This window comes from Macaca fascicularis, chromosome 7, assembly GCF_037993035.2.
Source record: "Macaca fascicularis isolate 582-1 chromosome 7, T2T-MFA8v1.1".
In the NCBI taxonomy this organism is placed as follows: Eukaryota; Metazoa; Chordata; class Mammalia; order Primates; family Cercopithecidae; genus Macaca; species Macaca fascicularis.
Window position 1 is genome coordinate 35,745,515 of NC_088381.1, and position 22,933 is coordinate 35,768,447.

Sequence of the window (22,933 nt, forward strand, 5' to 3'; positions counted from 1 at the left end):
AAATAAAATGAAATAAAATAAAATAAAAAATAAAGTCTCAAAAAATAAAATGGCTGTTTCTACAGAAAAACTAAGGAGACTTTAATTTAGACTTCAAGAAAATAAACATATCGTAGTTATTTCCGGTGAGAGTTTGGAATAATTGTTTATCTAAACAATTTTCACCTTTTCCACCTTGCTATGTGTGCAGAGGCCTTAGCTGTTTTCCGGAGACCTGTGCTCTCCTGCTGGTTTGGGAACTCCAGGTAATTCCAACAATGCTCACTCCCACTCCTATTACATAATTCAGGTGTGCCTCTGGGAAAAGCCGTTCCAATCATTGTCCCTACCCACATAATCCTTGGTGGTGAAGGTGTGGCCTAAGGTTAATTTTCAAACTGCAGGAAGATATGAAGCTATGATACCAAAAAACAGGAGTAAAAAAAATGTCAATTATTTAAAAGACTCTGGGAGACCAAAGAGACCCGACCCAAGATATCTTTAATTGATGGGTTCCCAAATGCCTGTCCATGGATCTATGAGTTTCCACTAACCTGCAGCAAGAATGACAAAAAAAGAAACAATGCACTGAATTTTTCATAAAGTTTAATTTATTCAATATAAAGAAACTGTCCTTTATTCTTAGATTATTTCCTTCCTACATTTTTGGTGTAAAAATATTCTTTCTTTTATGAAATGTGATGGTAGCACAACTTTAAAATGTTTTCTGTTTGTTTTTTGTTTTGTTTTTTGGTTTTTTTTTTTGAGACAGAGTCTTACTCTGTTGCCCAGGCTGGAGTGCAGTGGTGTGATCTCGGCTCACTGCAAGCTCCGCCTCCCAGGTTCACGCCATTCTCCTGCCTCAGCCTCCAGAGTAGCTGGGACTACAAGGACCCGCTACCATGCCCGGCTAATTTTTTGTATTTTTAGTAGAGACGGGTTTCACCTTGTTAGCAAGGATTATATCGATCTCCTGACCTTGTGATCTGCCCGCCTCGGCCTCCCAAAGTGCTGGGATTACAGGCATGAGCCACCATGCTCAGCCTCAAATATTTGTTTTCAATAGTCTTATTAGGCAGTGCCAAGAGTTGAACTTTTCTTTTTTTTTTTTTTTTTTTTTTTTGAGACGGAGTCTTGCTCTGTTACCAGGCTGGAGTGCAGTGGCTCAATCCTGGCTCACTGCAACCTCCGCCTCCCGGGTTCAAGCAATTCACCTGCCTCAGCCTCCCAAGTAGCTGGGATTACAGGCGTGTGCCACCACACCCAGCTAATTTTTGTATTTTTAGTAGAGACGGGGTTTTATTACGTTGGCCAAGGTGGTCTCGATCTCTTGACCTCATGATCCGCCCACCTTGGCCTCCCAAAGTGCTGGGATTACAAGCATGAGCCACTACACCCTGCCAGTTAAAATCTGTTTTAATAGTCAGTGAATTTCCCAAAACCACCTATGCTGGTTAAGTGGACTTCCCTGGGTTCATCCCTGAGGTGGCACAGGGAGGTGAGGTGACTTTCCCAGAGTCACGTGGAGAATGGGTGGGCTGGAACTCGAGGCTCTGGCTTCAGCCGGGCATCTATCTTGCTATGTAGCACGCTGCCCCTCCAAGTGAACTGGATGCCAAGGGCCACGCCTCGCTCGAAAACAACTACGCTGCTTTGAAATCCAGTGGGGCTAGCACAAAAGTCTGGACTCCTAATTCAAGGATTAAAAATGTGTGGTCTTTGAGTAAAAACAAGTTTGGAAAGTTGGACCGAACAAGCACGGAGTGCTTTGCACAGGAACTCTTTTCGTCAGCCAAGTGGTCAAAAGTGCTCTCTCCCCACGCACAACAGAGAACACTAATGTCTTCCTCATAGATCTTACAATGTAACTGTAGAAAGTGTGGTAACGTTGATGACAAACAGATGGCAAATTAAACCTTCTTTGTCATAGGACAAATAACTCAAAAATATGGAGTTTTATTGGTAAACAATGTCAGCATTTTCAAAGTGGATTTTTTTTTTCCTAATGTAGAAGAAATGTGCATTCAGCCTGAATGCATTAACAATCGACTGCCCCAAATGCTGTCTTTCAGTACAAGACAATGTGCAGGAATTAGATATAGAAGGGATAAAGTGAGCAATTTTATAACTTAATGTGAAATCAAGTCTCTTCTTGTCTTAACAATTAAACATAGGAGAGGAAAAAAACCCAACTCTTACTTACAGTAATGCCATTCTATTATAATATTCCCTTAACATTGAAGTGTTAAAGGACGCTTTTATCACTTAGCAGAGGAAGATTTGCAGCAGACCATCCGTGTTATTTCATAAACATCCATCAAGCTTCCTCAAAGCTGAAAGCTACTCTGTGCTAATGACAGAAAGCACATTTATGCTGGGCTTCTCATATATTGAGTGGGTAGAGATTTCTAAAACATAAAGTCATTAGTGGTCTAGTAACTCATTTCCTTGGTAGAGCACACGATTCATCAGTCATCGATTCAAAAGCATTAATTCAAAGGCACATAAACAGCCCTCTCTGTGTGAGTCATTTAAAAACTCTGTTGTCTGAATTTAAAAAGCAAGTCTTAACAGTCAACAAATTGTCAATGAATACTTAATACAATGCACCATGCCAAAAATTAGGCAGGAAACCAAAAAATACATGAGGCAGGATGATGCCATTTTTGTTAAAATTAACAAGAAAGCACACCTATATGCATGACCATATGTGGTTAAACTGAAAGCTCTACACCAAGAGATTAATAAGAACTAACTTTTGGTGATGGGTTCTGGGTTACTTTGGTATTTTCCTTTTTGCTTGACTGCATGGTATGAACCATGTTAAATGAACATGTATTGCTTTAAGGGGTTTTTATATGTTGCTTTTTGAAGAAGATATACAAGACATAGTCCCTGCTTCTGGTGTTTTGGGAGAAACAATCGTGATGGGGAGGAGTGAGGCTGTCTGCAGTTAGGAGGGACTGACTACAGACATCATTTGTTTCTTTTTATACCCAGCTTATCAAAAAATCGTATTTCCATATTTACAACGCAGTAAGTTCAGCCCACGTTCCAAGAACATTTCAAAATACAATTTGTTCAACTACTACAGTCAGTGGAAATGAAGATTTCTATGGGCTTGTCAATCTTCCATTTATAACTTAGGTTTCTGTGGCAAAATAATTTTAATTTCCAATAAACAACTTTACAGTTGAATTTTTGGAAAATAACTCGGAAATATGGGAAGCACTTACACACCTGCCCCAGTGCGTGGTAATAATGACTCATACTTACTGTTTACTTGCTGCATTCTTCATTTCGTTTCACCCTACAACAGCCTCATGTGGGAGATTTTATTATTACTCCCATTTTACAGGTACGGAAACCAAGGCACAGAGGTCACAAAACATTACGGTCACCAGATCTATGCAGACCAAGCCAGACAGTCCAGATCCACATCCTGCCACCCAGCTCCTTCTAATCAATTATCTGCCAGTTTTCAAGTGCTGTGGGTGCCGCACGTAAAAGTGATTGACATTTTTTTGATGGTGATAAGTCCAGATAAAGTATATTTCAGTATTTTGACCAAATAAAATAAAAACTTGCAACTGAACATAACTGCTTTTGTGCAATTAAATTAAATGAAGCTGCCAGGTGCGGTGGCTCACGCCTGTAATCCCAGCACCTTGGGAGGCCGAGGCGGACGGATGATGAGGTCAAGAGATCGAGACCATCTTGGCCAACAAGGTGAAACCCTGTCTCTACTAAAAATACAAAAATTAGCTGGGCATGGTGGCGCATGCCTGTAGTCCCAGCTACTTGGGAGGCTGAGGCAGGAGAATCGCTTGAACCTGGGAGGTGAAGGTTGCAGTGAGCCGAGATTACGCCAACTGCACTTCAGCCCGGGTGACAGAGCAAGACTCCATCTCAAAACAAAACAAAACAAAACAAAACCAAAACAAAACAAAACAAAACAAAAAAAGAAGCCCTGCACAGGTATCTGGAGCAGAAGTCAGCAATTTTTTTTCTGCAAAGGGCCAGAAAGTAAATATTTGAGACTTTGCAGACAGTCTGTTACAACTACTTAGCTCTGCCACTGTAGTGTGAAAACAACCCTAGACAACAACTAAACGAATGACCACGGCTGTGTTCCAACAAAACTGCTGTCCAAAAAATGGTGGTGAGTAAGATTTTGTCTGTCAGCCATAGGTCGCCACCCTGATACAGAACTTATATAAGTAATAATGTACATTTCAAAATTGCTGAGTGTAGATTTTAAATGTTTACACCACACACAATAAGTATGTGAAGTGACGGATATGTTAATTAGCTTGATTTTATTATTTCAAAATGTATACACATATTAAAACATCACATTGCCAGGCGCGGTGGCTCATACCTGTAGTCCTAGCACTTTAGAAGGCCGAGGCAGGTGGGTTGCTTGAGTTCAAAAGTTTGAGACCAGCCTGGGCAACATAGTGAAACCCTATCTCTACAAAAAATTAGCCAGGCATTGTGGTGTGTGCCTGTAGTCCAGCTACTTGGGAGGCTGAGGTGGGAAGATCACCTGAGCCCCGGAGGCAGAGGCTGCAGTGAGCCAGGATCATGCCACTGCACTCCAGCCTGGTGACAGAGAGAGACCCTGTCTCAAAAAAAAAAAAATCACATTATATCCCACAACAACTATATGCAATTAGTATTTGTCACTTAAAAATAAAATTAATTAATTAATTAATTTTTTTGGAGACAAGAGTCTTGCTCTGTCACCCAGGCTGGAGTACAGTGGTGCGATTTTGGCTCGCTGCAATCTCTGCCTCCCAGACTTAAGCAATTCTCCTGCCTCAGCCTCCCAAGTAACTGGGATTACAGGCATATGCCACCATAGCCCGCTAATTTTGAGTTTTTAGTAGAGACAGGGTTTCCCCATGTTGGCCAGCCTAGTCTCAAACTCCTGATCTCAAGTGATCCACCCGCCTCGGCCTCCCAAAGTGCTATAAAGATAAAATAAATTTTTTAAATGATGCAATTATAATGCAGCCAATAAATCCAACTGTATCTGTTAATCCTTGAAAACAGAGGTTCAGAGGTTTAACTACATAGATATTGGTAAAATTCCCTTATAGTAAATAAGAAACAGCAGAGTACTGGTCAGAATGGTCCCAATGCCTTGGAATAATGCTGTTAATTATTTAATAGTATTGTTTACTGAATACCTGATAATTTGAACCCCCACCTCACCCCCAACTTACCAGTGATGGGATAGGCAGCCCCTGCAAAAGTTATTACTGCATACGTTCCAGTGCTTTTAGCTAATAGTCAAACAAGCAGTTTAAGTAATCATAATAAGCCACTGATGTGAAAACTATTCTTCCCCAAGCTTTTTGGGTAAAAATCTAAGATGTGTATTACATCAGTAGCAAAGACTCCACTTTTTAATAGGTCATCCATGACACCATACTTTCAGAAGGTACTACTGGCATCAAAGTTAAACTTTTTGGTACGATTATGTAGATTTCACACAGAGTTTTGCATGTCCATGACGAACTTTCACAATAGTTCTACCACTATATCTTTACATAGTTGCATCAGACGAAACTCCTGAATCCTATAGGAACTTAAGCAAATATCACAGTTCCCTGTTGATAATGAAGTCAACCCACATTTGAATCAAATTTCCATTCTGCATTTTTTAAAGCCCCGTAAAAACTGGCAACTGGCAAGCTAAAATTGAAACATAAAGAACAACTCCAGAACGTCAGATATTTTCAATAGTCAATCTTCACTTCTCACATTTCCTTTAGTAAACATTAAAATGCAGAAAAACTGGCAAAATTTTTAAGCTTTTTAGGTCCAGACTTTAATGTCTCTGCTTTGCAATCAGGATGTTTTATTGACAGAACTCTTTGCAAACCAGGACTTCCTCTAGGAAGAGCAGAGGTTTCAGACACCACGTGCATGACTACAGCATGTCAAAGGGACAATATTATAGATGAAAATAGGTAAATACTGGCTACGTCTTCACTTTGTGAAATGCCAGGAGAATAATTGGACATCGTCTCTGCCCTTTGCACAGCCTGAACCAAGTGATATAAACATACAAAACCTCATTCTGAAACTGTGAAAACAATGTGAGCACACAGCATCCATTCAGACTTTCAGACACCTCTTCTCAAGCAGGAATAAAGCCACAAGTTCAGTTTTTTGTTTGTTTGTTTGTTTTTTATAATAGAGAAGGGGTCTCCCTGTGTTGCCCAGGATGGTCTGGAACTCCTGGGCTCAAGCAATCCTCCTGCCTCAGCCTCCCAAATTGCTGGGATTACCCACGTGAGCTGCTGCACCTAGCATAAAGCCACAATTTAACTGTGGACATGGTAATATCACTTAGAAATGTCCAAAGCAGCCAATAAAGGATACAAAAATGTAGTCGTCCATGTATCTCTTCTTCAGATTCTCCACGATGGAATTCTCTGTGATCTTGGAGAGTAGCACCATGTCGTCCACACCACTGTGCTTGACATTGTGGCTTTGCCAATGGTATCGGTAGGCACCTTTGCTTCCCTGGGAACATAAAACACACAATTACTAGGATAGTTTGTTTTCCCCTGTAGTAACAAAGAGAAAATGCTGTTAATTTCCCAAATATTTTTTCAAATAAAATGTAGCAGAATGAGTAGTGCAGAGAAAGATCCTGCAATCAATGAGGATTCAAGTTCCAGCTTTGCTACCTACAGACTAAGGAAAGTGGGGAAAAGCTCCCTAAGCGCTCACTGTGTCCCAAATATTCTTCAAATAAAATGTAGCAGAATGAGCAGTGCAGAGACAGATTCTGCAATCAATAAGATGAGGATTCGAGTTCCAGCTTTGCTATCTACAGACTAAGTGGGGAAAAGCTCCTCACTGTGTCCCTGAAGTGACACAAAGTGACTTCTTTTCTCATTTGTAAAATGGGAGACAGACCCACTTCACAATGTTGCTGTAAGGATCAAACAAAATAACACGCATGAAGTGCTAAACAGTGTCAGGAATACAGCATAACGCATGATCGATAGTCTCTGATGACTCCTTCAACCATACTGTTGTGTTGAATTTGTCAGTGAAAATAAGCAACGACACAGAAACTTTCTAGTCTCGTTTTGCACATTATATGATAGAACCCAGAACTGGACAGAATGTGTATCACACAAAGGCTGTGTCACACAGTCATAATTTCTCAAGTCATCTAAATTACTTTCCCTTCATAAACCTATCACTGTCATACATGTAATACTGCCTTTCCATATTCAAAAGATGGCTACATTTTTATGACTGATGACTGCTCTAATAACAAGGATGTGGACAGGACAGACGAAATGAGATCACGGAACACGCCCAGGAGAGGAAGACCTCATCCCTGCGTGGCCCCCTTGGGTAGACGAAGCTGTGGCCCTCATCTACGTCTAGCATTTTTCAGCTTCACACCAGGGGCGGCCTCTGAACACTCTGTGGACTGCAGGGCTTCCTTTCATTTGACATTTCTGTAGTGGGGTTCCCCATGTGTTCAGCTATATGCCAAGTTCTTATGGCACACTTGGGTAGCTTAAAGTCCCATGAAGACACCTAGATAATGATGGAACAAAGTTGATTCATGAGCACTTGGGGAGCTGAGCACTTGGGCAGTTCAAAGTTCCTTGAAGGACACCTAGATAATGATGGAACAAAGTGATTCACACATCAATAACAGTCAACACATACACACACAAAATGGGTGTTCCAGGAGTGGAGGGTAGGCCACTTCGTCCTGGGAGAGGCAGAAGAAATGACTTCCCGGAAAAGGAGCCATTTGAAGTAGGTCTAAGATATTTAGAATTTGCCGGAGGAGACCAGAGGAGGAAGGACATTCATTATAATCTACACTTATCAGCAAAAAAGTTAATAAATATGAGGTAATGGCAAATATTACATGACAATATTGGAAGATCCTCCCTTACCTTCAAATGCTTGCATTCTACTGGGAGTGTCGCCAATGGGTAAGTGCAGTGGGCACTGAACTGGGTGAGACTCACCCCTGTTCCCTCCCTGCTCACTATTTGGGGGACTTTGAATGAAGGAGAGAAAAATTCTGAATAAGGGTATCTAGACGGGCCAACTGCTCAGACATCAAAACTAGGATGAAAAAAGGGAAAAGGAGGCTTTTTGAGAGGAGAAGATGAAAAGACACAAGATAGAAGCCATTTCAAATTTTATTTTAAAAATTCATTAAATGGTTTACTTTCTTTTCTATGGGAAACACAGATCCTTTGCTAACAGCAAGTTCTAAGAGGCTCTAGGAAAAGTCATCTTCTAAAATCAGCCAAGAAGGGGCTACCACCGGAAAAGGATACATGGGAAGGGATTCTGGAAGGCTTGCCACCCATGCTGTCTTGCAGAGGGAAACTCTCTATATCTGGCATTCTCAGAACTACATGCAGCATCAATTCTACAAAATTACCTCAGACCTCACCACTCCTTCTTCCTCTTGTGGCAAAGCAGAAAGAGAAAAAAGCACTGGCCACAGCGTGACTCACTAGATTTCCACTGAATGCCCATGGTCTCTGTCCAGCCAGATAATTCCCAGTGATTCCTCCTCTCCTCACCTCCCCACCTTTTCCAGGTTTCTGGGCACCCACGGTAACTCTGCACAGAAAACTAAGCTCCCAGAGTAACCAACCTGTAGGTTGGTTGGTTGGTTTTTAGCCCTCATAGACGTCTAAAAATGTAAGCACCGTTGAACAAAACACAAGGGCTGTTAATAAGTGGTTATTAGACTTCTATAAAGGACAAGAAACAGAGAAGCTCTGTGTCATGGTGTATATGTTTGTGCTGATCCAAAGAAACTGCCTTCCTAGCATAACCCATCAAAGCCATCAGTCTTTCTGTGTCTCACTGCACAGACACACATTCCTGACTGCCCCCACTCAGAGGCTGTTTCCTCCTCTTTCTCACGGTAGTTATTTCCTAGTAGAACAGCACTCACAGTGGAGTTCATTGAGTCTTATAGTTCCAAATATCACTCGACACTGAAGATTCCTAGCCCCAGTCTCTAGTGCTCAAAGAGGACTAATTTTCCAGTCTGCGATCTCCAACGAGGCGACAGTGGTTACAATATGCAAAGCAATGAGTTATTTGATTTGTGGAGGGTGATCTACTTACTACTGCAAGCAATCCTAGGAGAGAGGGGTTAATATTCCCATGCCACATAGGAGGAAACTGAGATCTCCCAACTAATAAGTAACAAAGGCAAGATGTGAACCGAAGATTCAATGACTATGGATGCATCCAAACGTGGTTTGTTCAGTCTCCTAAATGAATGACTTACTGGATATTTCTAGCCATTAAGTTTAACATGTCAACAGAATGACAGACTGTCTCCAAAACAAAATGTATCATTAAAAAGACACACAATTTTTAGGCTGGGCATGATGGCTCACGCCTGTAATCCCAGCACTTTGGGAGGCCGAGATAGGCAGATCACGAGGTCAGGAGTTCAAGACCAGCCTGACCAACATAGTGAAAACCCGTCTCTACTAAAAAAAAAAAAAAAAAAAATAGAAAAATTAGCTGGGCATGGTGGTGTGTGCCTGTAATCCCAGCTACTCAGGAGGCTGAGCCAGGAGAATGGTGTGACCCCAGCAGACAGAGCTTACAGTGGTCTGAGATCACGCCACTGCACTCCAGCCTGGGCGATACAGTGAGACTCTGTCTCAAAAAACAAACAAACAAACCAAAAAATAACATATAATTTTTATTCATGACCATCTCTTCTTAGCATTAAAGACTAAACACCAAAGCTATTTTTGATTTGATACTTTTTTTATACCCAGTAGGTCACATATCAGTCTCTCTCTCTCTCTGTCTCTCTTCTGCCCTCCCTCCCTAACTACTGTCTCCCTTCCCTGTCTCTCCCTCCCTCTGCCAGGCAATTATAGTCACATATGTGAACTCATTCAACCTTCACAACCCTCCCCCCATACTATGTATTACTATCTCTATTTTACTGCTGAAAAAACTGTAAACTGCCCAAGGTTTTCTAATGATAACTTCTGTCTTTAGTGACCACTCCTCACTATGTGTTTCTTCTCCCCACTCCCCCAAAAACCCACCCAGATGAGGCAAAGGGAGGGAGGAAAGAACCTGGAGGTGGGAGCAACTCAGAGCCTTTGGGAGAACCTGACCTGCCCAGAGCGTCAAGGACAAGGTGGATCAACGAAAGCTGGGCTAGGGCTGAGCTGGGAAGCTCTAACAGAGGGTGGTAAGGTTGGCAGGAAAGCTGGAAACCAAACATGGATGTGCAGGCTCTCAGCACAGCCTGGGGAGCTGAAAAGTTCCCCACAGTGAAACAAAAACCCTTTTCTGTTACTGGGTTGGGGACAACAGAGTTTAGTACTAGTGTGACTTGTCCAGAGGCACACGGCCTCTGCACACAGCCGCTGAATCCCGGGAGTAAGTGGGCAGGGTGGTGGGGCACCGTTACCATACACAATCCTGCGATCTAGGGAGCAGAGGCTGAAAGTTGTTCTAAGACACAAACTACTACCCTGGAATTGTGAGAATATGCATTAGGGCTCTGGAGCAACTAACCCTTCACACCTGTTTTGCCCCTCATTTCTTCCTCTACCCCTGCTGACAGGCAGGGGCAGGTTTGGCTGCCATGTGTGCTGGGAGGGGGCAGCAGAGATGGTTCCTCATCAGTGTGAGGACAGCCATTCTCTTCAGAGGGCAAAGGCTACCACCTCACGACTCTCAGGCGAGCTTCATTTTTGACGAATTCTCTTTTGCTTCCCACACTAAAAATGGTACCATTTTAAACAGGTGGACACTCAACAAGGTATTGCATTTTCCAGCAGCCCCTGGTGAGCGCGGCACACTGTGCAAAGGGAGGAGGGCAGTGGCGGGCATGCCAGCTACAACATGAATGTAGTCACAATAATGAAAAGTTACTCTTACCCCTGAGACTTCCTACAAATGATGAGGGAGAAATTTCCATTAGATAGAGATTGAGAACAGACACTCTTAGATCCACATTCAGTTTCTAAGGATGATGTAGTTTATTAAAAAGCAGTTGATTCATGTGCAAGTTCTGGAAAGTAGGGTACGCCCCTATCCACATAATAGCCTGGTTTGTTGCTAACATTTAAGAGGTGGCACCCAAACACCAGAGTCCCTCACACAGAGGAAGAACTCAGCCTTGAGGCTGGGAACCTCAGCTGCGTGATTCCCTGACTGATTTTTTTAAAGGTGGAACCTCACTAACTGGGGTGTGTTTACCAGGGTGGGGACCAGGAAGAGCAAAGGTGAGTCAGCATACACAGGGAGGATTATTCTCTCCTGAAAGTCCACCTTCATTGCCCAGGAGACAGCCCCAGGGTAGGCCCGGCCGACAGAGCAGCGGTTTTGCAAACACTTTACTAGTGTCCCAGGGAGCACTGTTCTTTGATTCATCTGGGAGAAAGGAGGAGTTACCCATATACTGGGTAACCACCATCTTCAAATGCCTTCAAATGCCCAGAAAAGAGAGACGATTAAGTGTGTTGTGTAAGTACAACAAGGCCCCCGTACAGGGCAGGGGGGAGGAGGTGACCATCAGTACTCTCCCAAACTTCTACAAAGAGTATACCGCACAGTATTTTTAGGTAGCAATTTGGAAATCAGTATTGAAATTGTAGAGACACAGACCAATATATAAACATAATTGACTAAATACAAATCAAAGTCTCGGCCAGGTGCTGTGGCACATGCCTGTAATCCCAGCACTTTGGGAGGCCGAGGTGGGCAGATCACAAGCTCAAGAGATCGAGACCATCCTGGCCAACATAGTGAAACCCCGTTTCTACTAAAAACACAAAATTTAGCTGGGCATGGTGGCATGTGCCTGTAGTCCTGGCTACTCAGGAGGCTGAGGCAGGAGAATCGCCTGAACCCAGGAGGCGGAGGTTGCAGTGAGCTGAGATCGTGCCACTGCACTCCAGCCTGGCAAAAGAGCGAGATTCCGTCTCAAAAACAAAAAAACAAAACAAAACAAACAAAAAAATCAAAGCCTCATCCTTTTTGAGCTGGCAACTGTATATTTTAGGAATTACCTCAAGATATACCTGCAAAAGATACATAGGCAAGGTTGTTCACTGTAGCAAAGTTTGTAATAGGGAAACAGAAGCATCATTAAGGGACTGATCAGAATACAGCACACTCTGCAAAGGAGTACTTTGCAGTCATTAAAGGAACTTGCATGTACTGATATGGAAAGAGCTTCAAGACACTGTTTCATTGAAAGAGTAGTCAATATGTGGAACAGAAATGGAATTATTGAATTTGTGTAATTTTTTTTAAAAAGGCATGTGTGCTATAATTGTTTTGTTGGTACTTTTGGGGAGAAAACCTGGAGTTCTAAGAGAAGCGTAACTTTTATTTTCCATTTTAGACCTTTCTGTACAGTTCACAATTTTTAACCATATGCATGTGTCAGTAAAATCTTAAAAGAAATAGAAACATCAATATAATTGAGCATTTTCTGGGGTGCTGTTGGACACTGACCAAACTCTCAAAGTCAAAAGCTAGGACTGTCCTAAGACTGGATTCTGTGCTAAGTCCAGGTTGGAAAGGTGATTGGAAGATGCTGTCCGGACAATAAGATAGTATCATGTCTGGGCCATTTAGGTGGCCCATGAGCACAATAGGACAGCAGACCTGACTTCAGAAAACCTGGGACTAGAATGCCCCCAGTGTTATAAGTGGATCACCCTGAGAAGCAGATAAACCATATTCTTATGGTGAACAATGGACAATGGGTAACACTCTGGCCTGCAGTCGAACTGAGCTTTTTTTTTTAATGAGATTTTTCTGTCTCCGTGAGTAATAACAGGAAAGGAACTACCTGCTAACACTTTATCTTTTAATTTTAAGACATTCTGGAATTCCACCTTTTACATTTCTGCCATTTTACTGGACAAAAACATTTATTTCCATTGCAAATTATGAAAACTCAGCCAAAAATATTTGTCTGCTACATACAAAGCAGTGGGCTTGCAAACTGGTCTGCAAACCAGCAGTGGGCTTGCACTTTATTTCAACTTTATGAAATTTAAACCTCCTAATATTTTGGTGATGGGAAGATGTATCTCTGAAGCAAGTATGTGTGTGCTGGACTTCAGTGCACAGAGTACAATACAAAGAAAAAGTGTTTCTGGAACAGTGCACAGGGGACAGCATAGTCAGTAGCCAACAAACCACTCTCATTCCCTTACACCCCTAGGTAATTGGAACTAACATTTACTGAAACCAGAAATATGTGCCAATGCTTTTTACATAATTATCTCATTTAATTCTCACAACACTTGCAAGACACAAGTATTATAATTTCTGCACTATTTCACAAATGGAGAAACTGAAACCTGGGGTCATAATGCACCATGTTGCCTTTGCTTGGAGTGGGTGGAAAAGTGCACTGGGGGGTTGGCATGTGAGGCTTGGCGCAGGGAATACTCAATGAATATGAAGTATGTGCTTATTCATAAAGTTTCATCCACTTAAATACATGTGACCATACCACAAATTCATTATTTGTGTAGCATTTACACATACGTGGTCTCCTTTAATCCCTGAGATTTGACACAGGGATTTCTGACTTCCTTTTCTCTGCTCTTTCTGCTATACCACAGCTCACTTCCAATATCATCGTTAAGTCCAAGGGTAGACACTGGCTCCAGATTTACCGTGGGTCCGGTGATCTCTTGGTGGTGTCTGGAATCAACTTTCCCAGAAGAGTTGGCCCCCACTGGAGAAGTGTTCCACCACTAGAGCAAACATATAACGCACCATTCAACCTGGGACACTTTGGATGCAGAAGAGACAGTTGTTAATAATAAAGCTGGAGGAAGAGGCATCAACTGGGACTGTCTCAGGCTGCAAGGTTGTATTTGTGACCAACTTGATCTCAAAAAAGCCAAGGACAACTCTCAAAGACTAGCCCTCCCAGCCAAGACCCTGTGCCACTTAGCCATAGAGTGTCACACAAATCACTCCACCTCTCAGAGCCTGTCCCCTCCCCAGCAAAAAGGGGTTCATAACACTACACTGCCCCCGGGCCATTGGAAAGATCAAATAAGACGAACCATCAAACCACCCCCAATCCTTTTAGGGGTAGAGTTGGTTTTACATGATGACATGATCCAATGCATGGAAGGTGAACACCAAGCTAGCAACATTGGTTGAGTGGGTTAGAAGGAGGAGGAAAAAAAAGTTTGTTAAAAATAACAAGGGATGGTAACGAGCCCCAAATTTGTTTTGATTGAACATATGATAGTATTTATATGCACTATCTCTGTACAAAAATACAGTTGTTAAAATGTTGTGGTTGTTTGTCTCTAAGTGTAATTTCTGTATGGTTTTATTTTTCTACTGAGTGTGTATCTATAAAATATACACACATAGAGCTGTTTTCACTGTGAAAAAAAAATTAGATCAAATAAGATAATGGATGTGAAGGAATGTCGCTAAGCAGAATGAAATATATAAATGTCTGACACTGTTTTCCATATTTTTTATTATTTCATGTCAACTCAGTCTCCAATTCTTTTTGTTTATTCCAGCTCGCAGATATAGCAAACTCTTTTTTTTAACAATAGGTCCCCAGAAGGAAGAGACACAACGGCTTTCTTTTACTTTCTCTGCCTGAAATGTTAATCTCAAAAAGATCATTTTTCTATATCAATGAACAGTTCAAAGATAAGATGTTGTAAATGAAGAGTTAATGTGTTCCGTCAACTCTAAGATGTATTTTTTTTCACATTTTCACATTCTGAAATTAGGATGTCTTATAATCAGCTGGGCGCAGCAGCTTGTGCCTGTAATCCCAGCACTTTGGGAGGACAAGGAGGGCAGATCACTTGAGGTCAGGAGTTCAAGACCAGCCTGGCCAACATGGTGAAACCCCGTTCCCGCTAAAAATACAAAATTAGCCAGGCACGGTGGTACATGCCTGTAATCCCAGCTACTCTGGAGGCTGAATCAGGAGAATTGCTTGACCTTGGGAGGCACGGGTTGCAGTGAGCTGAGATCACGCCATTGCACTTCAGCCTGGGCAACAAGAGTGAAACTCCATCTCAAAAAAAAAAAAAAAAAAAAAAAAAAAAGGATGTCTTATAATCAATGATGTGTCATAGCTTAACTGGCAGTGTTTTTTTTATTTTTCAATGCAGTAAATAAAATGATGATGCTCCTTTTATAACCAGTAGCATGTTAGGTGTGATGAATTACGGTGCATGACATTTACTAAGGGCCAGCTACTCTTCAAATACCACTGTTTAATATCATCACAGATGAAAAAATATTATAAAAATTTTGATTATTCTGGAAGCATTGTACCAAATACTAATCTCATGTCAGGAACTGTGTAGTGGCTTTACTGGTGAGGTTGATGATTACCCAGTTTTAGAGGCTTTGTTGTGGAAACTTTTGTAGCTGCCAGGCCGCCCCCATCCCCACCTCTAACCCACTACAGGATGAGGACAAGGGTGTCCTGGATGACACGCTGCCCAAGAGAAGCCACCCATCGCCAGACCACAGGTCGCAAAGCAAGGTCTTTATGTAACTTCCTCTTCGCTTCGTAAAGACGTGTTCAAGTTTGTACCTCTTTCAACCTACGGGTTCTTTCAATATTAACACCATTTGAAGCAGGAAGGTATCCCACCCTCCATGCGATATGTCTGCCCTAGGATTACCATGTCTGACTTTCCCCATGACTTTTCTTTTTTTTTTTTTTTTTTGAGAAAGAGTCTTGCTCTGTCACCCAGGCTGGAGTGCAATGGCGTGATCTTGGCTCACTGCAACCTCCACCTCCCTGGTTCAAGTGATTCTCCTGCCTCGGTCTCCCGAATAGCTGGGACTACAGGCATGCGCTACCACGCCCAGTTTATTTTTGTATTTTTAGTAGAGACGGAGTTTCAGTTTGTTGGCCAGGCTGGTCTCAAACTCCTGACCTCAGGCGATCTGCCTGCCTCGGCCTCCCAGAGGGTTAGGATTACAGGTGTGAGCCACTGCGCCCGGCCCCCATGACTTTTCTGACATACACCATACCATATTGCAATCTTTCCCAAACCTCAGTCATTTTCAACTATTTTAGCAAGTTTCCTATATCCACGTTCCACCAGTACTATGCTTCAAATTTTTCTGTAAACTGTCCTTAATAATTTTGATTAAACCTGGTGCTAGTTTGGTGTGCTAGTTTTTTTTCTTCAATGTGTAAAAATAGCTACGAAGACAAATGTTGTAAGCCAGGCGCAGTGGCTCATGCCTGTAATCCCCAGGCTTTGGGAAGCAAAGGTGGGAGGATTGCTTGAGCCTCGGAGTTCAAGGCTGCAGTAAGCTGTGATTGCACCACTGCACTCCAGCCTGGCGACGAAGCAAGACCCTATTTAAAAAAGGAAAGGAAAAGACAAATATTGTAAAATATACCAATGTGGGGTTGTAATACCGATGTTAAGGTCTATCTTGGTGCTATGTTCCACACCTGGGGACACACTGGCATTCCCTATTGGGCCTTTTCTTGTCAATTTCAAGTCTAGCCATAGGGAGTTTAAATAACTTCTGTTCTATTTCCCAAACGTATTTTACTCTGGTGTGGAAAATTGAGAGCCTAGGTTTTGTTCTCACAAGTACAACCTACCCTGTGTTTGTGTTCTTTTTTTTTCTTTTGTTTTGTTTTTTTGGTTTTTTTTGTTTTTGAGACGGAGTCTCATTCTGTTACCCAGGCTGGAGTGCGGTAGCGCAATCTCAGCTCACTGCAACCTCCACCTCCTGGGTTCACACCATTCTCCTGCCTCAGCCTCCCGAGTAGCTGGGATTACAGGCACAAACCACCACGCTCAACTAATTTTTTGTGTACTTTTAGTAAAGATGGGATTTCACTATGTTGGCCAGACTGGTCTCGAACTCCTGACCTCATAATCCACCCGCCTCGGCCTCCCAAAGTGCTGGGATTACAGGCTGAGCCACCACACCCGGCCTGTGTTCGTGTTCTAAATTCCCCACACTTTCCATCAGGGCTCCCAAGGCCCCTGCTCTATCTACACCTCCCACCTCAGAAAACCCTTCTAACCACAGGTGGGACATGTCAGTAGTCCCCAGGGTCTGGGCTTGTCCTCAGACTGAGCAGGAAATTCTCTTGGGCACCTGCTTTGTATTCTTTCTGTCTCAGGAAGTGCTTCCTGCAAGCACTACCAGAATGGTTCTGTCCTCTTTCCCTCACAAACTCCAGGAACCCTAGAATGGTGACTCCTATCTCTGATCCTCACCAAAAGCCCCTTTGAAGACTGGGTGTGGTGGCTCAGCCTGGCCAACATAGCGAGACCCCATCTCTACACAAAATTAAAACATTAGCTGGGCGTGGTGGCACATGCCTGTGGTCCAGGCTACTCGCGAGAGCTGGAGGCGGGAGGATCACTTAAGCCCACGAGGTCAAGGCTGCAGTGAGCCGTGATTGTGTCACTGCACTATTGCCTGGGTGACACACCGTGACTACATCAAGAAAGAAAAGAAAAGAAAACAAGAGAAGAGAAGAAAAGAGAAGAGAAGAGGAGAGAAGAGAGAAGATAGAAGGGGAGGGGAGGGGAGGGGAGGGGAAGGGAGGGAAGGGGGAAAGGGGAGGAGGGGGGAAAGGGAGGGGAAAGGGAGGGGGAAAGGAGAGGGAGAGGGAGGGGGAGGTGGAGGGAGGCAGCCCAGGCTCTCTGAGATGCTCAGGGCATCCATCCTACAGGGCACGAAAAGGGCTCTGGTTGTCCTCATCCCAGGGAGACGGGCAGTCAGAGGACAGTGGCTGCCTTCACAAGCCTGGTCTGGAACCCCCTCAAGGTAACTGTGCATGCATTTGAAGTGCAAATCTTAGTGAGGCTTCTCTGGCCTGTCCTTGTCCATCTCTAACCCCTGCTTTCTCCCAGCTTTGAGGTTCCCAACACACCATTTTCTGTGCATATCATACTGGGCTTTGTTTCTGTGTTTCCAGAGTGTGTGTGTGAGGTGGGATCTTTAGTACCTACATTCCCATTGTCCCCCAGCTTAGGGTATTCTTCTACGAACTCCTCCCTACCTCACCCCCAACTCTATGCCTACTAAACTCACCCCGCACAGGTCAGGCATCATCTTGTTTAGAAGTCTCCTCTAACATCATTACCTGAGTGCCTGACTCCCTGATTAAACTGACCCCTGGACCAAGTCTTATTCACTATTCTGCTCCAAGACCTAGTAGAGTGCCACGATGCATGGCATGGGCAACCCCCAAGTATTCGTTGAATGAATGAAATACATTATTATTATTCTCACATAACAGCTAATTCTTATTACATATCAAGCACTGCTGTAAACATTTTACATATCACTTATCTAATCCTTACAACTTCACAAGGCAGGAAACTGAATGAAGCACAGGGAGGTTGAGTAACTTGCTCAGCTCCCACAGCTGGGCTTCAAACCCAGGTGGTCTGCTCCAAATCTCTGCCCTCAAACACTGTACCTACTGCCTCTCATAATAAAGTAACAGCAGCTGGAAACAGCAATAATTCTAAAGTTCATAGTAACGGCTTTATTGCATGTTTACTATGTGTCATGTATCAACTTCTTTCTTCTGCCCAATGACACCACCAAGTACTTGTATTATCCTCTTTTTTTTAACAGAAGAAAAAGAAGTACCATGTGGTAAACAGAATACCTGGTACAAAGCCCTGCAGCTAGAAGCCCACAGAGCAGCCTGGCTCTGCACATCCTCGCACAAGACAGAGAAAGTTCCATGCCCTGGGGTCAGCCTTGGGATGACCTCTGCCCCCTGCCATGTCCCCCCAGCAGGGTGGTGCCTGGAGCATGGGAGTGTCCAATCTGTACTAGCTGGGTGAATAAATGCCAGGCTACATTGGTTCACCTCAGAACATGTTTGCTGCAGGTACACGGCGGCACTGTGGCAGCAGCTATCGTGGGGTAAATGGGAGTCCTGGGCCCAGAGTCTGCTCCAAGGAAGAAATAAGTTTCCAAAGCATTTCTATTTGCCCCCAACTCAGGAGGTCGAAGGGAAGAGATATTGCCCCTAAAAACAATTCTCCCTCTCTTAAACTTGTAAGTAGTCCAGTTAAGAGTAACAGACATTTGAGGCTGGATGATTACTTTTTTTTTTTTTTTTTTTTTTTTTTGAGACAGGGTCTCACTTTGTCACCCAGGCTGGAGTGCTGTGGCGCAAACATAGCTCACTGCCGCCTCAACCTCCAGGGCTCAATTAATCCTCCCTCCTCAGCTTCCCTAGTAGCTAGGGCTGCAGGTGTGCACCACCATACCTGGCTGTGTTTCTCTACCAAAAAACAATTTTTTTTTTTTTTTTTTAAATTTTTAGAGACAGGGTCCCACTATGCTGCCCAGGCTGGTCTCAAACTCTTGGGCTTGAGCAATCCTCCTGCCTCAGCCTCCCAAAGTGCTAGGATTATAGGTGTGAGCCACCATGCCCAACCTGGATAATTAACTTTTTAAACAGAGTAACAGGCTAATCTTCACCACATCATTAGTGAGGTAAGGACATTTCAAGCTACAGAATAATATGAATCAAATGGTTGAGATTCCTTAATATGACAAATGCTCATTTCGCTTCTACTCTGCTTATATTTTAATCAAACAAATGACAAAAGAGTCACACTGATGTTTGTCTTTTCAGCTGTGGTTCTGCTAGCATGCCATATGCATCAAGCATTTAACAGTCCCTTAAGATAGCTCCCCCGTCATCACTCTTGTTTTTAAGTGCAAAGCTCTTAGACATTCAGTAATACGATTCAGTATTGTAACTTTTCTTCCTAATCTAGCAATTGATTAAAATCAACAGACTTGGGTACAAGCTCTACCTCTCACATGCCTCTGTGCCTTGGGCAAGGCCAGTTTCACAGAATTTTATTATTTACAGTTAAAGCAATCTTGCAAGGTATGGGGGTTCATGTCCTTAATCCCAGTGGACGTTGAGACAGAAAGATCACTTAAAGCCAGGAGTTTGAGACCAGCCTGGGCAACATAGCAAGACACTGTCTTTTTTTTTTTTTTTTTTTTTTTTTTTTTGAGACAGAGTCTCACTCTGTCGCCCAGGTTGGAGTGCAGTGGTGCAATCTTGGCTCATTGCAACCTCCGCCCCCCGGGTTCAAGCAATTCTCCTGCCTCAGCCTCCCAAGTAGCAGCTGGGCTTACAGAAGGCACCCACCACCACGCCCAGCTAATTTTTTTTTTTTTTGTATTTTCAATAGAGAACTCCTGACCTCAAGTGATCCACCCACCTTGGCCTCCCCAAGTGCTGGGATTACAGGCATGAGCCACCGCGCCTGACCAGACACTGTCTTTTAAAAAATAAATAAATAAATAAATAAAAATAAAAATAAAAATAAATTAATTAGTTGAAATCAATTTTAAAAATAAAAGTGAAAAAAACTTCTTTAAGAAAAAGAAAATAAAAGAAAAAATTAAGTCAGCCTATTAAATGCATACCAAATTAGTGCTTGCATGTCCATTGATAAGATTTTTATTAATCATACAGATCGGTGCAAAAGTAATTGCGGTTTTTGCTATTAGTGGCACCAGCCTAACAGATTTGTAAGTCAAAAATCCTACCAGACTCTGTGTCCTAATTTGTGGTTTGAAAATGATAGTCTCTGAAGTAGTAGCTTCTCAATACATTTCTCTAATTGAATTAGGAAGCCAAGGTAATGAGGCAGGGAGACTAGATAGAAATACCAGCAGCTGTGCATATAAATAAAGACAGGGAGGTAACTGAACAATTTCTTGTGACATAATATGAACTATCACTCTGTACCATGGAAGAAAGAAACCCTAAATTAACTGCTATTCTGAGAAAAAGAAAAATATGCAAAGAGTTATCAGCAGGCTGTGGCAGAGTTGATATCAACCTGACAAAAAGTCAGGACTATCCTATCCTTGGAAGAATCTCTCCTATACTGCTTACAAAATATGCATTATTTATAAGTCATGCAAAATGCTGGAGGTATGCTGACATAGTTAACCAACTACTCACATGTTACCGTTTTCTCAGATTGCCTTATTTTTCTGAAAAATGTTTGGGGCATATCTGAATAAGAACTCAATTTTTTAAAGTTTTATAAGGTTGACGAAATTATTTTCTTATCTCTGTCTTTCAAAAGCCAACGTGGAAACTCCACGAGAGTAGAAAGAGTTGGATTTTAAGTAGCGGTGACACAGGTAAGGTGTTGGTGTATCATCTCTCACTTAGGGGTACTGTGTCTGGATGTGCTAAGTGGGGAAGGGTCTGGATACGATCAGGGGTGTCTTGATGTGGGCACAGTCTCTGTTGTGGGTGTGCTATAGGGATACTGAGTCCAGGAAAAAAAGTCAAGCTCAGGGGCAAGGAGCATTCCCTGAACGCAACAACCACTAGCCAACGCTGAACCAAAGACTGAAGTGAGGAATATGCCTGTTTCTGGCATGGTCACTTCTGGACCCTTGGCTTGCCTGATCTGCTCTGATCTATGGCACACTGGCACCATGTCCCTCTTGGGGCAAAATGTAGCCACAAGGGCATTGGTCTAGGGGCCTTTAGTATCAATGAGACATGTTTACAAACAGAGATCTCAGACCACAGCTGGCTCATGGGTGGCAGAGATCAGAGTCCTGTGGGCACATCTCAGGGAGAAGCCACAGGAGCAGCCACTAATCTACATGGCAGATCAGTGTCACCAAGGGTCCTGCAGGCTCAGGGCAGCTCAATGTGTGATCATAAACAAGTTCATCCTCTCACTCCCTTCCATCACCTGACAGAGGATGCAGGGCCATCTTGCCCATACCTTGAACTTTAGGAGTGGGATAAAAACAGGATTGGGCTTGAACAATTTAGAAGGGGTGGGGAAAATTAAGAACAAGCTTGATAATTCAACTAAAAGCCCTAGAACAGACACGAAGGGAGGCACTGTCTTCTAATGGGCCTACTACGGGCTTGTCTCTCAGAACCCACACCCAAACCGCAAGCCCGTGGTGCAGAAGGCAAGCACTGCAGCGCGCAGAGATGGGAGCCTTATCTTCCGTGGATGTGTCCTTCCCTACGGACTTTCTGAGGGCTACCTGCAGTTGCTGTCACCTCCCCAGCCCCAAGTTCAATCAGCAAGCTCTGGAATTAATGTGCAATAAAAACTAACTTGGAAGATCAGCACGGCTTCACTGATCTTACCAGGACCCTCACTGTTGTATGCTTCTAGGGTGGCCACAAACAGGTAGACTCTGCCTTCCTTTGATCCGCTTAGATCTTTATTAAAAGTCCAACAGCAAGCCAATACAGCAGGTCCTCGAATGATGCCATTTTGTGATAATGAGAATGAGGAAGAAAAACGGATTCCTGGTCCAGTCAGTGAGGAGTCTGCATGTTTTCCCCATGTCTGTGAGGGTTTCCTCCCACATCCCAAAAACATACACGTTGAGTACATTGGGGTGTTGACACAGTCTCAGTCTGAGTGAGTGTGGGGGATTGTGTGAGTACCCTAAGACAGGATGGCACCCTGTCCAGGCCCAGTTCTTGCCATGCTCCCTGAACTGCCGGGATAGACTGTGGCCACCTGCAACCCTCAACTAGAAGGAGTGGATCAGAAAACGAATGAATGTTTGATTATCAATTATTGTCAAATAAAAACCTGTAAAGTAGATGATAGTTATACAAATACATGGCAATCGATGGTGCGGAGTGAAGGCACTCAGCGAGCCTGCCATGTTCCTGATGGGTTTTGGACTGCATGGTGGGCGGAGGCACTCCTTACAGTTCTCAGTTTGCAAACAGTTATTCCTTGACTTAAACCCAAGTAGTACTACCACTGTCACTCACCAACTCACCAAACATTAGGCAAATAATTATATCACTTTTTTTGTTGTTAATCTTTCTTTTCTTTTTTGAGGCAGGGTCTCACTCTGTCACCCAGGCTGGAGTGCAGTG

At 43.1% G+C, this 22,933-nt stretch overlaps 1 protein-coding gene across 1 annotated transcript in view; it reads right to left on the reverse strand.

Annotated features, from left to right (window-relative positions):
- The window catches only part of MYO1E (myosin IE), a 240,056-nt gene that overhangs the window by 133,756 nt on the left and 83,367 nt on the right, over positions 1-22,933 (reverse strand). The window contains exon 2 of the mRNA XM_045395539.2: positions 6,376-6,519. Within this exon, the coding sequence (XP_045251474.2) occupies positions 6,376-6,519 (144 nt within the window). The remainder of the gene's footprint in view (positions 1-6,375; positions 6,520-22,933) is intronic.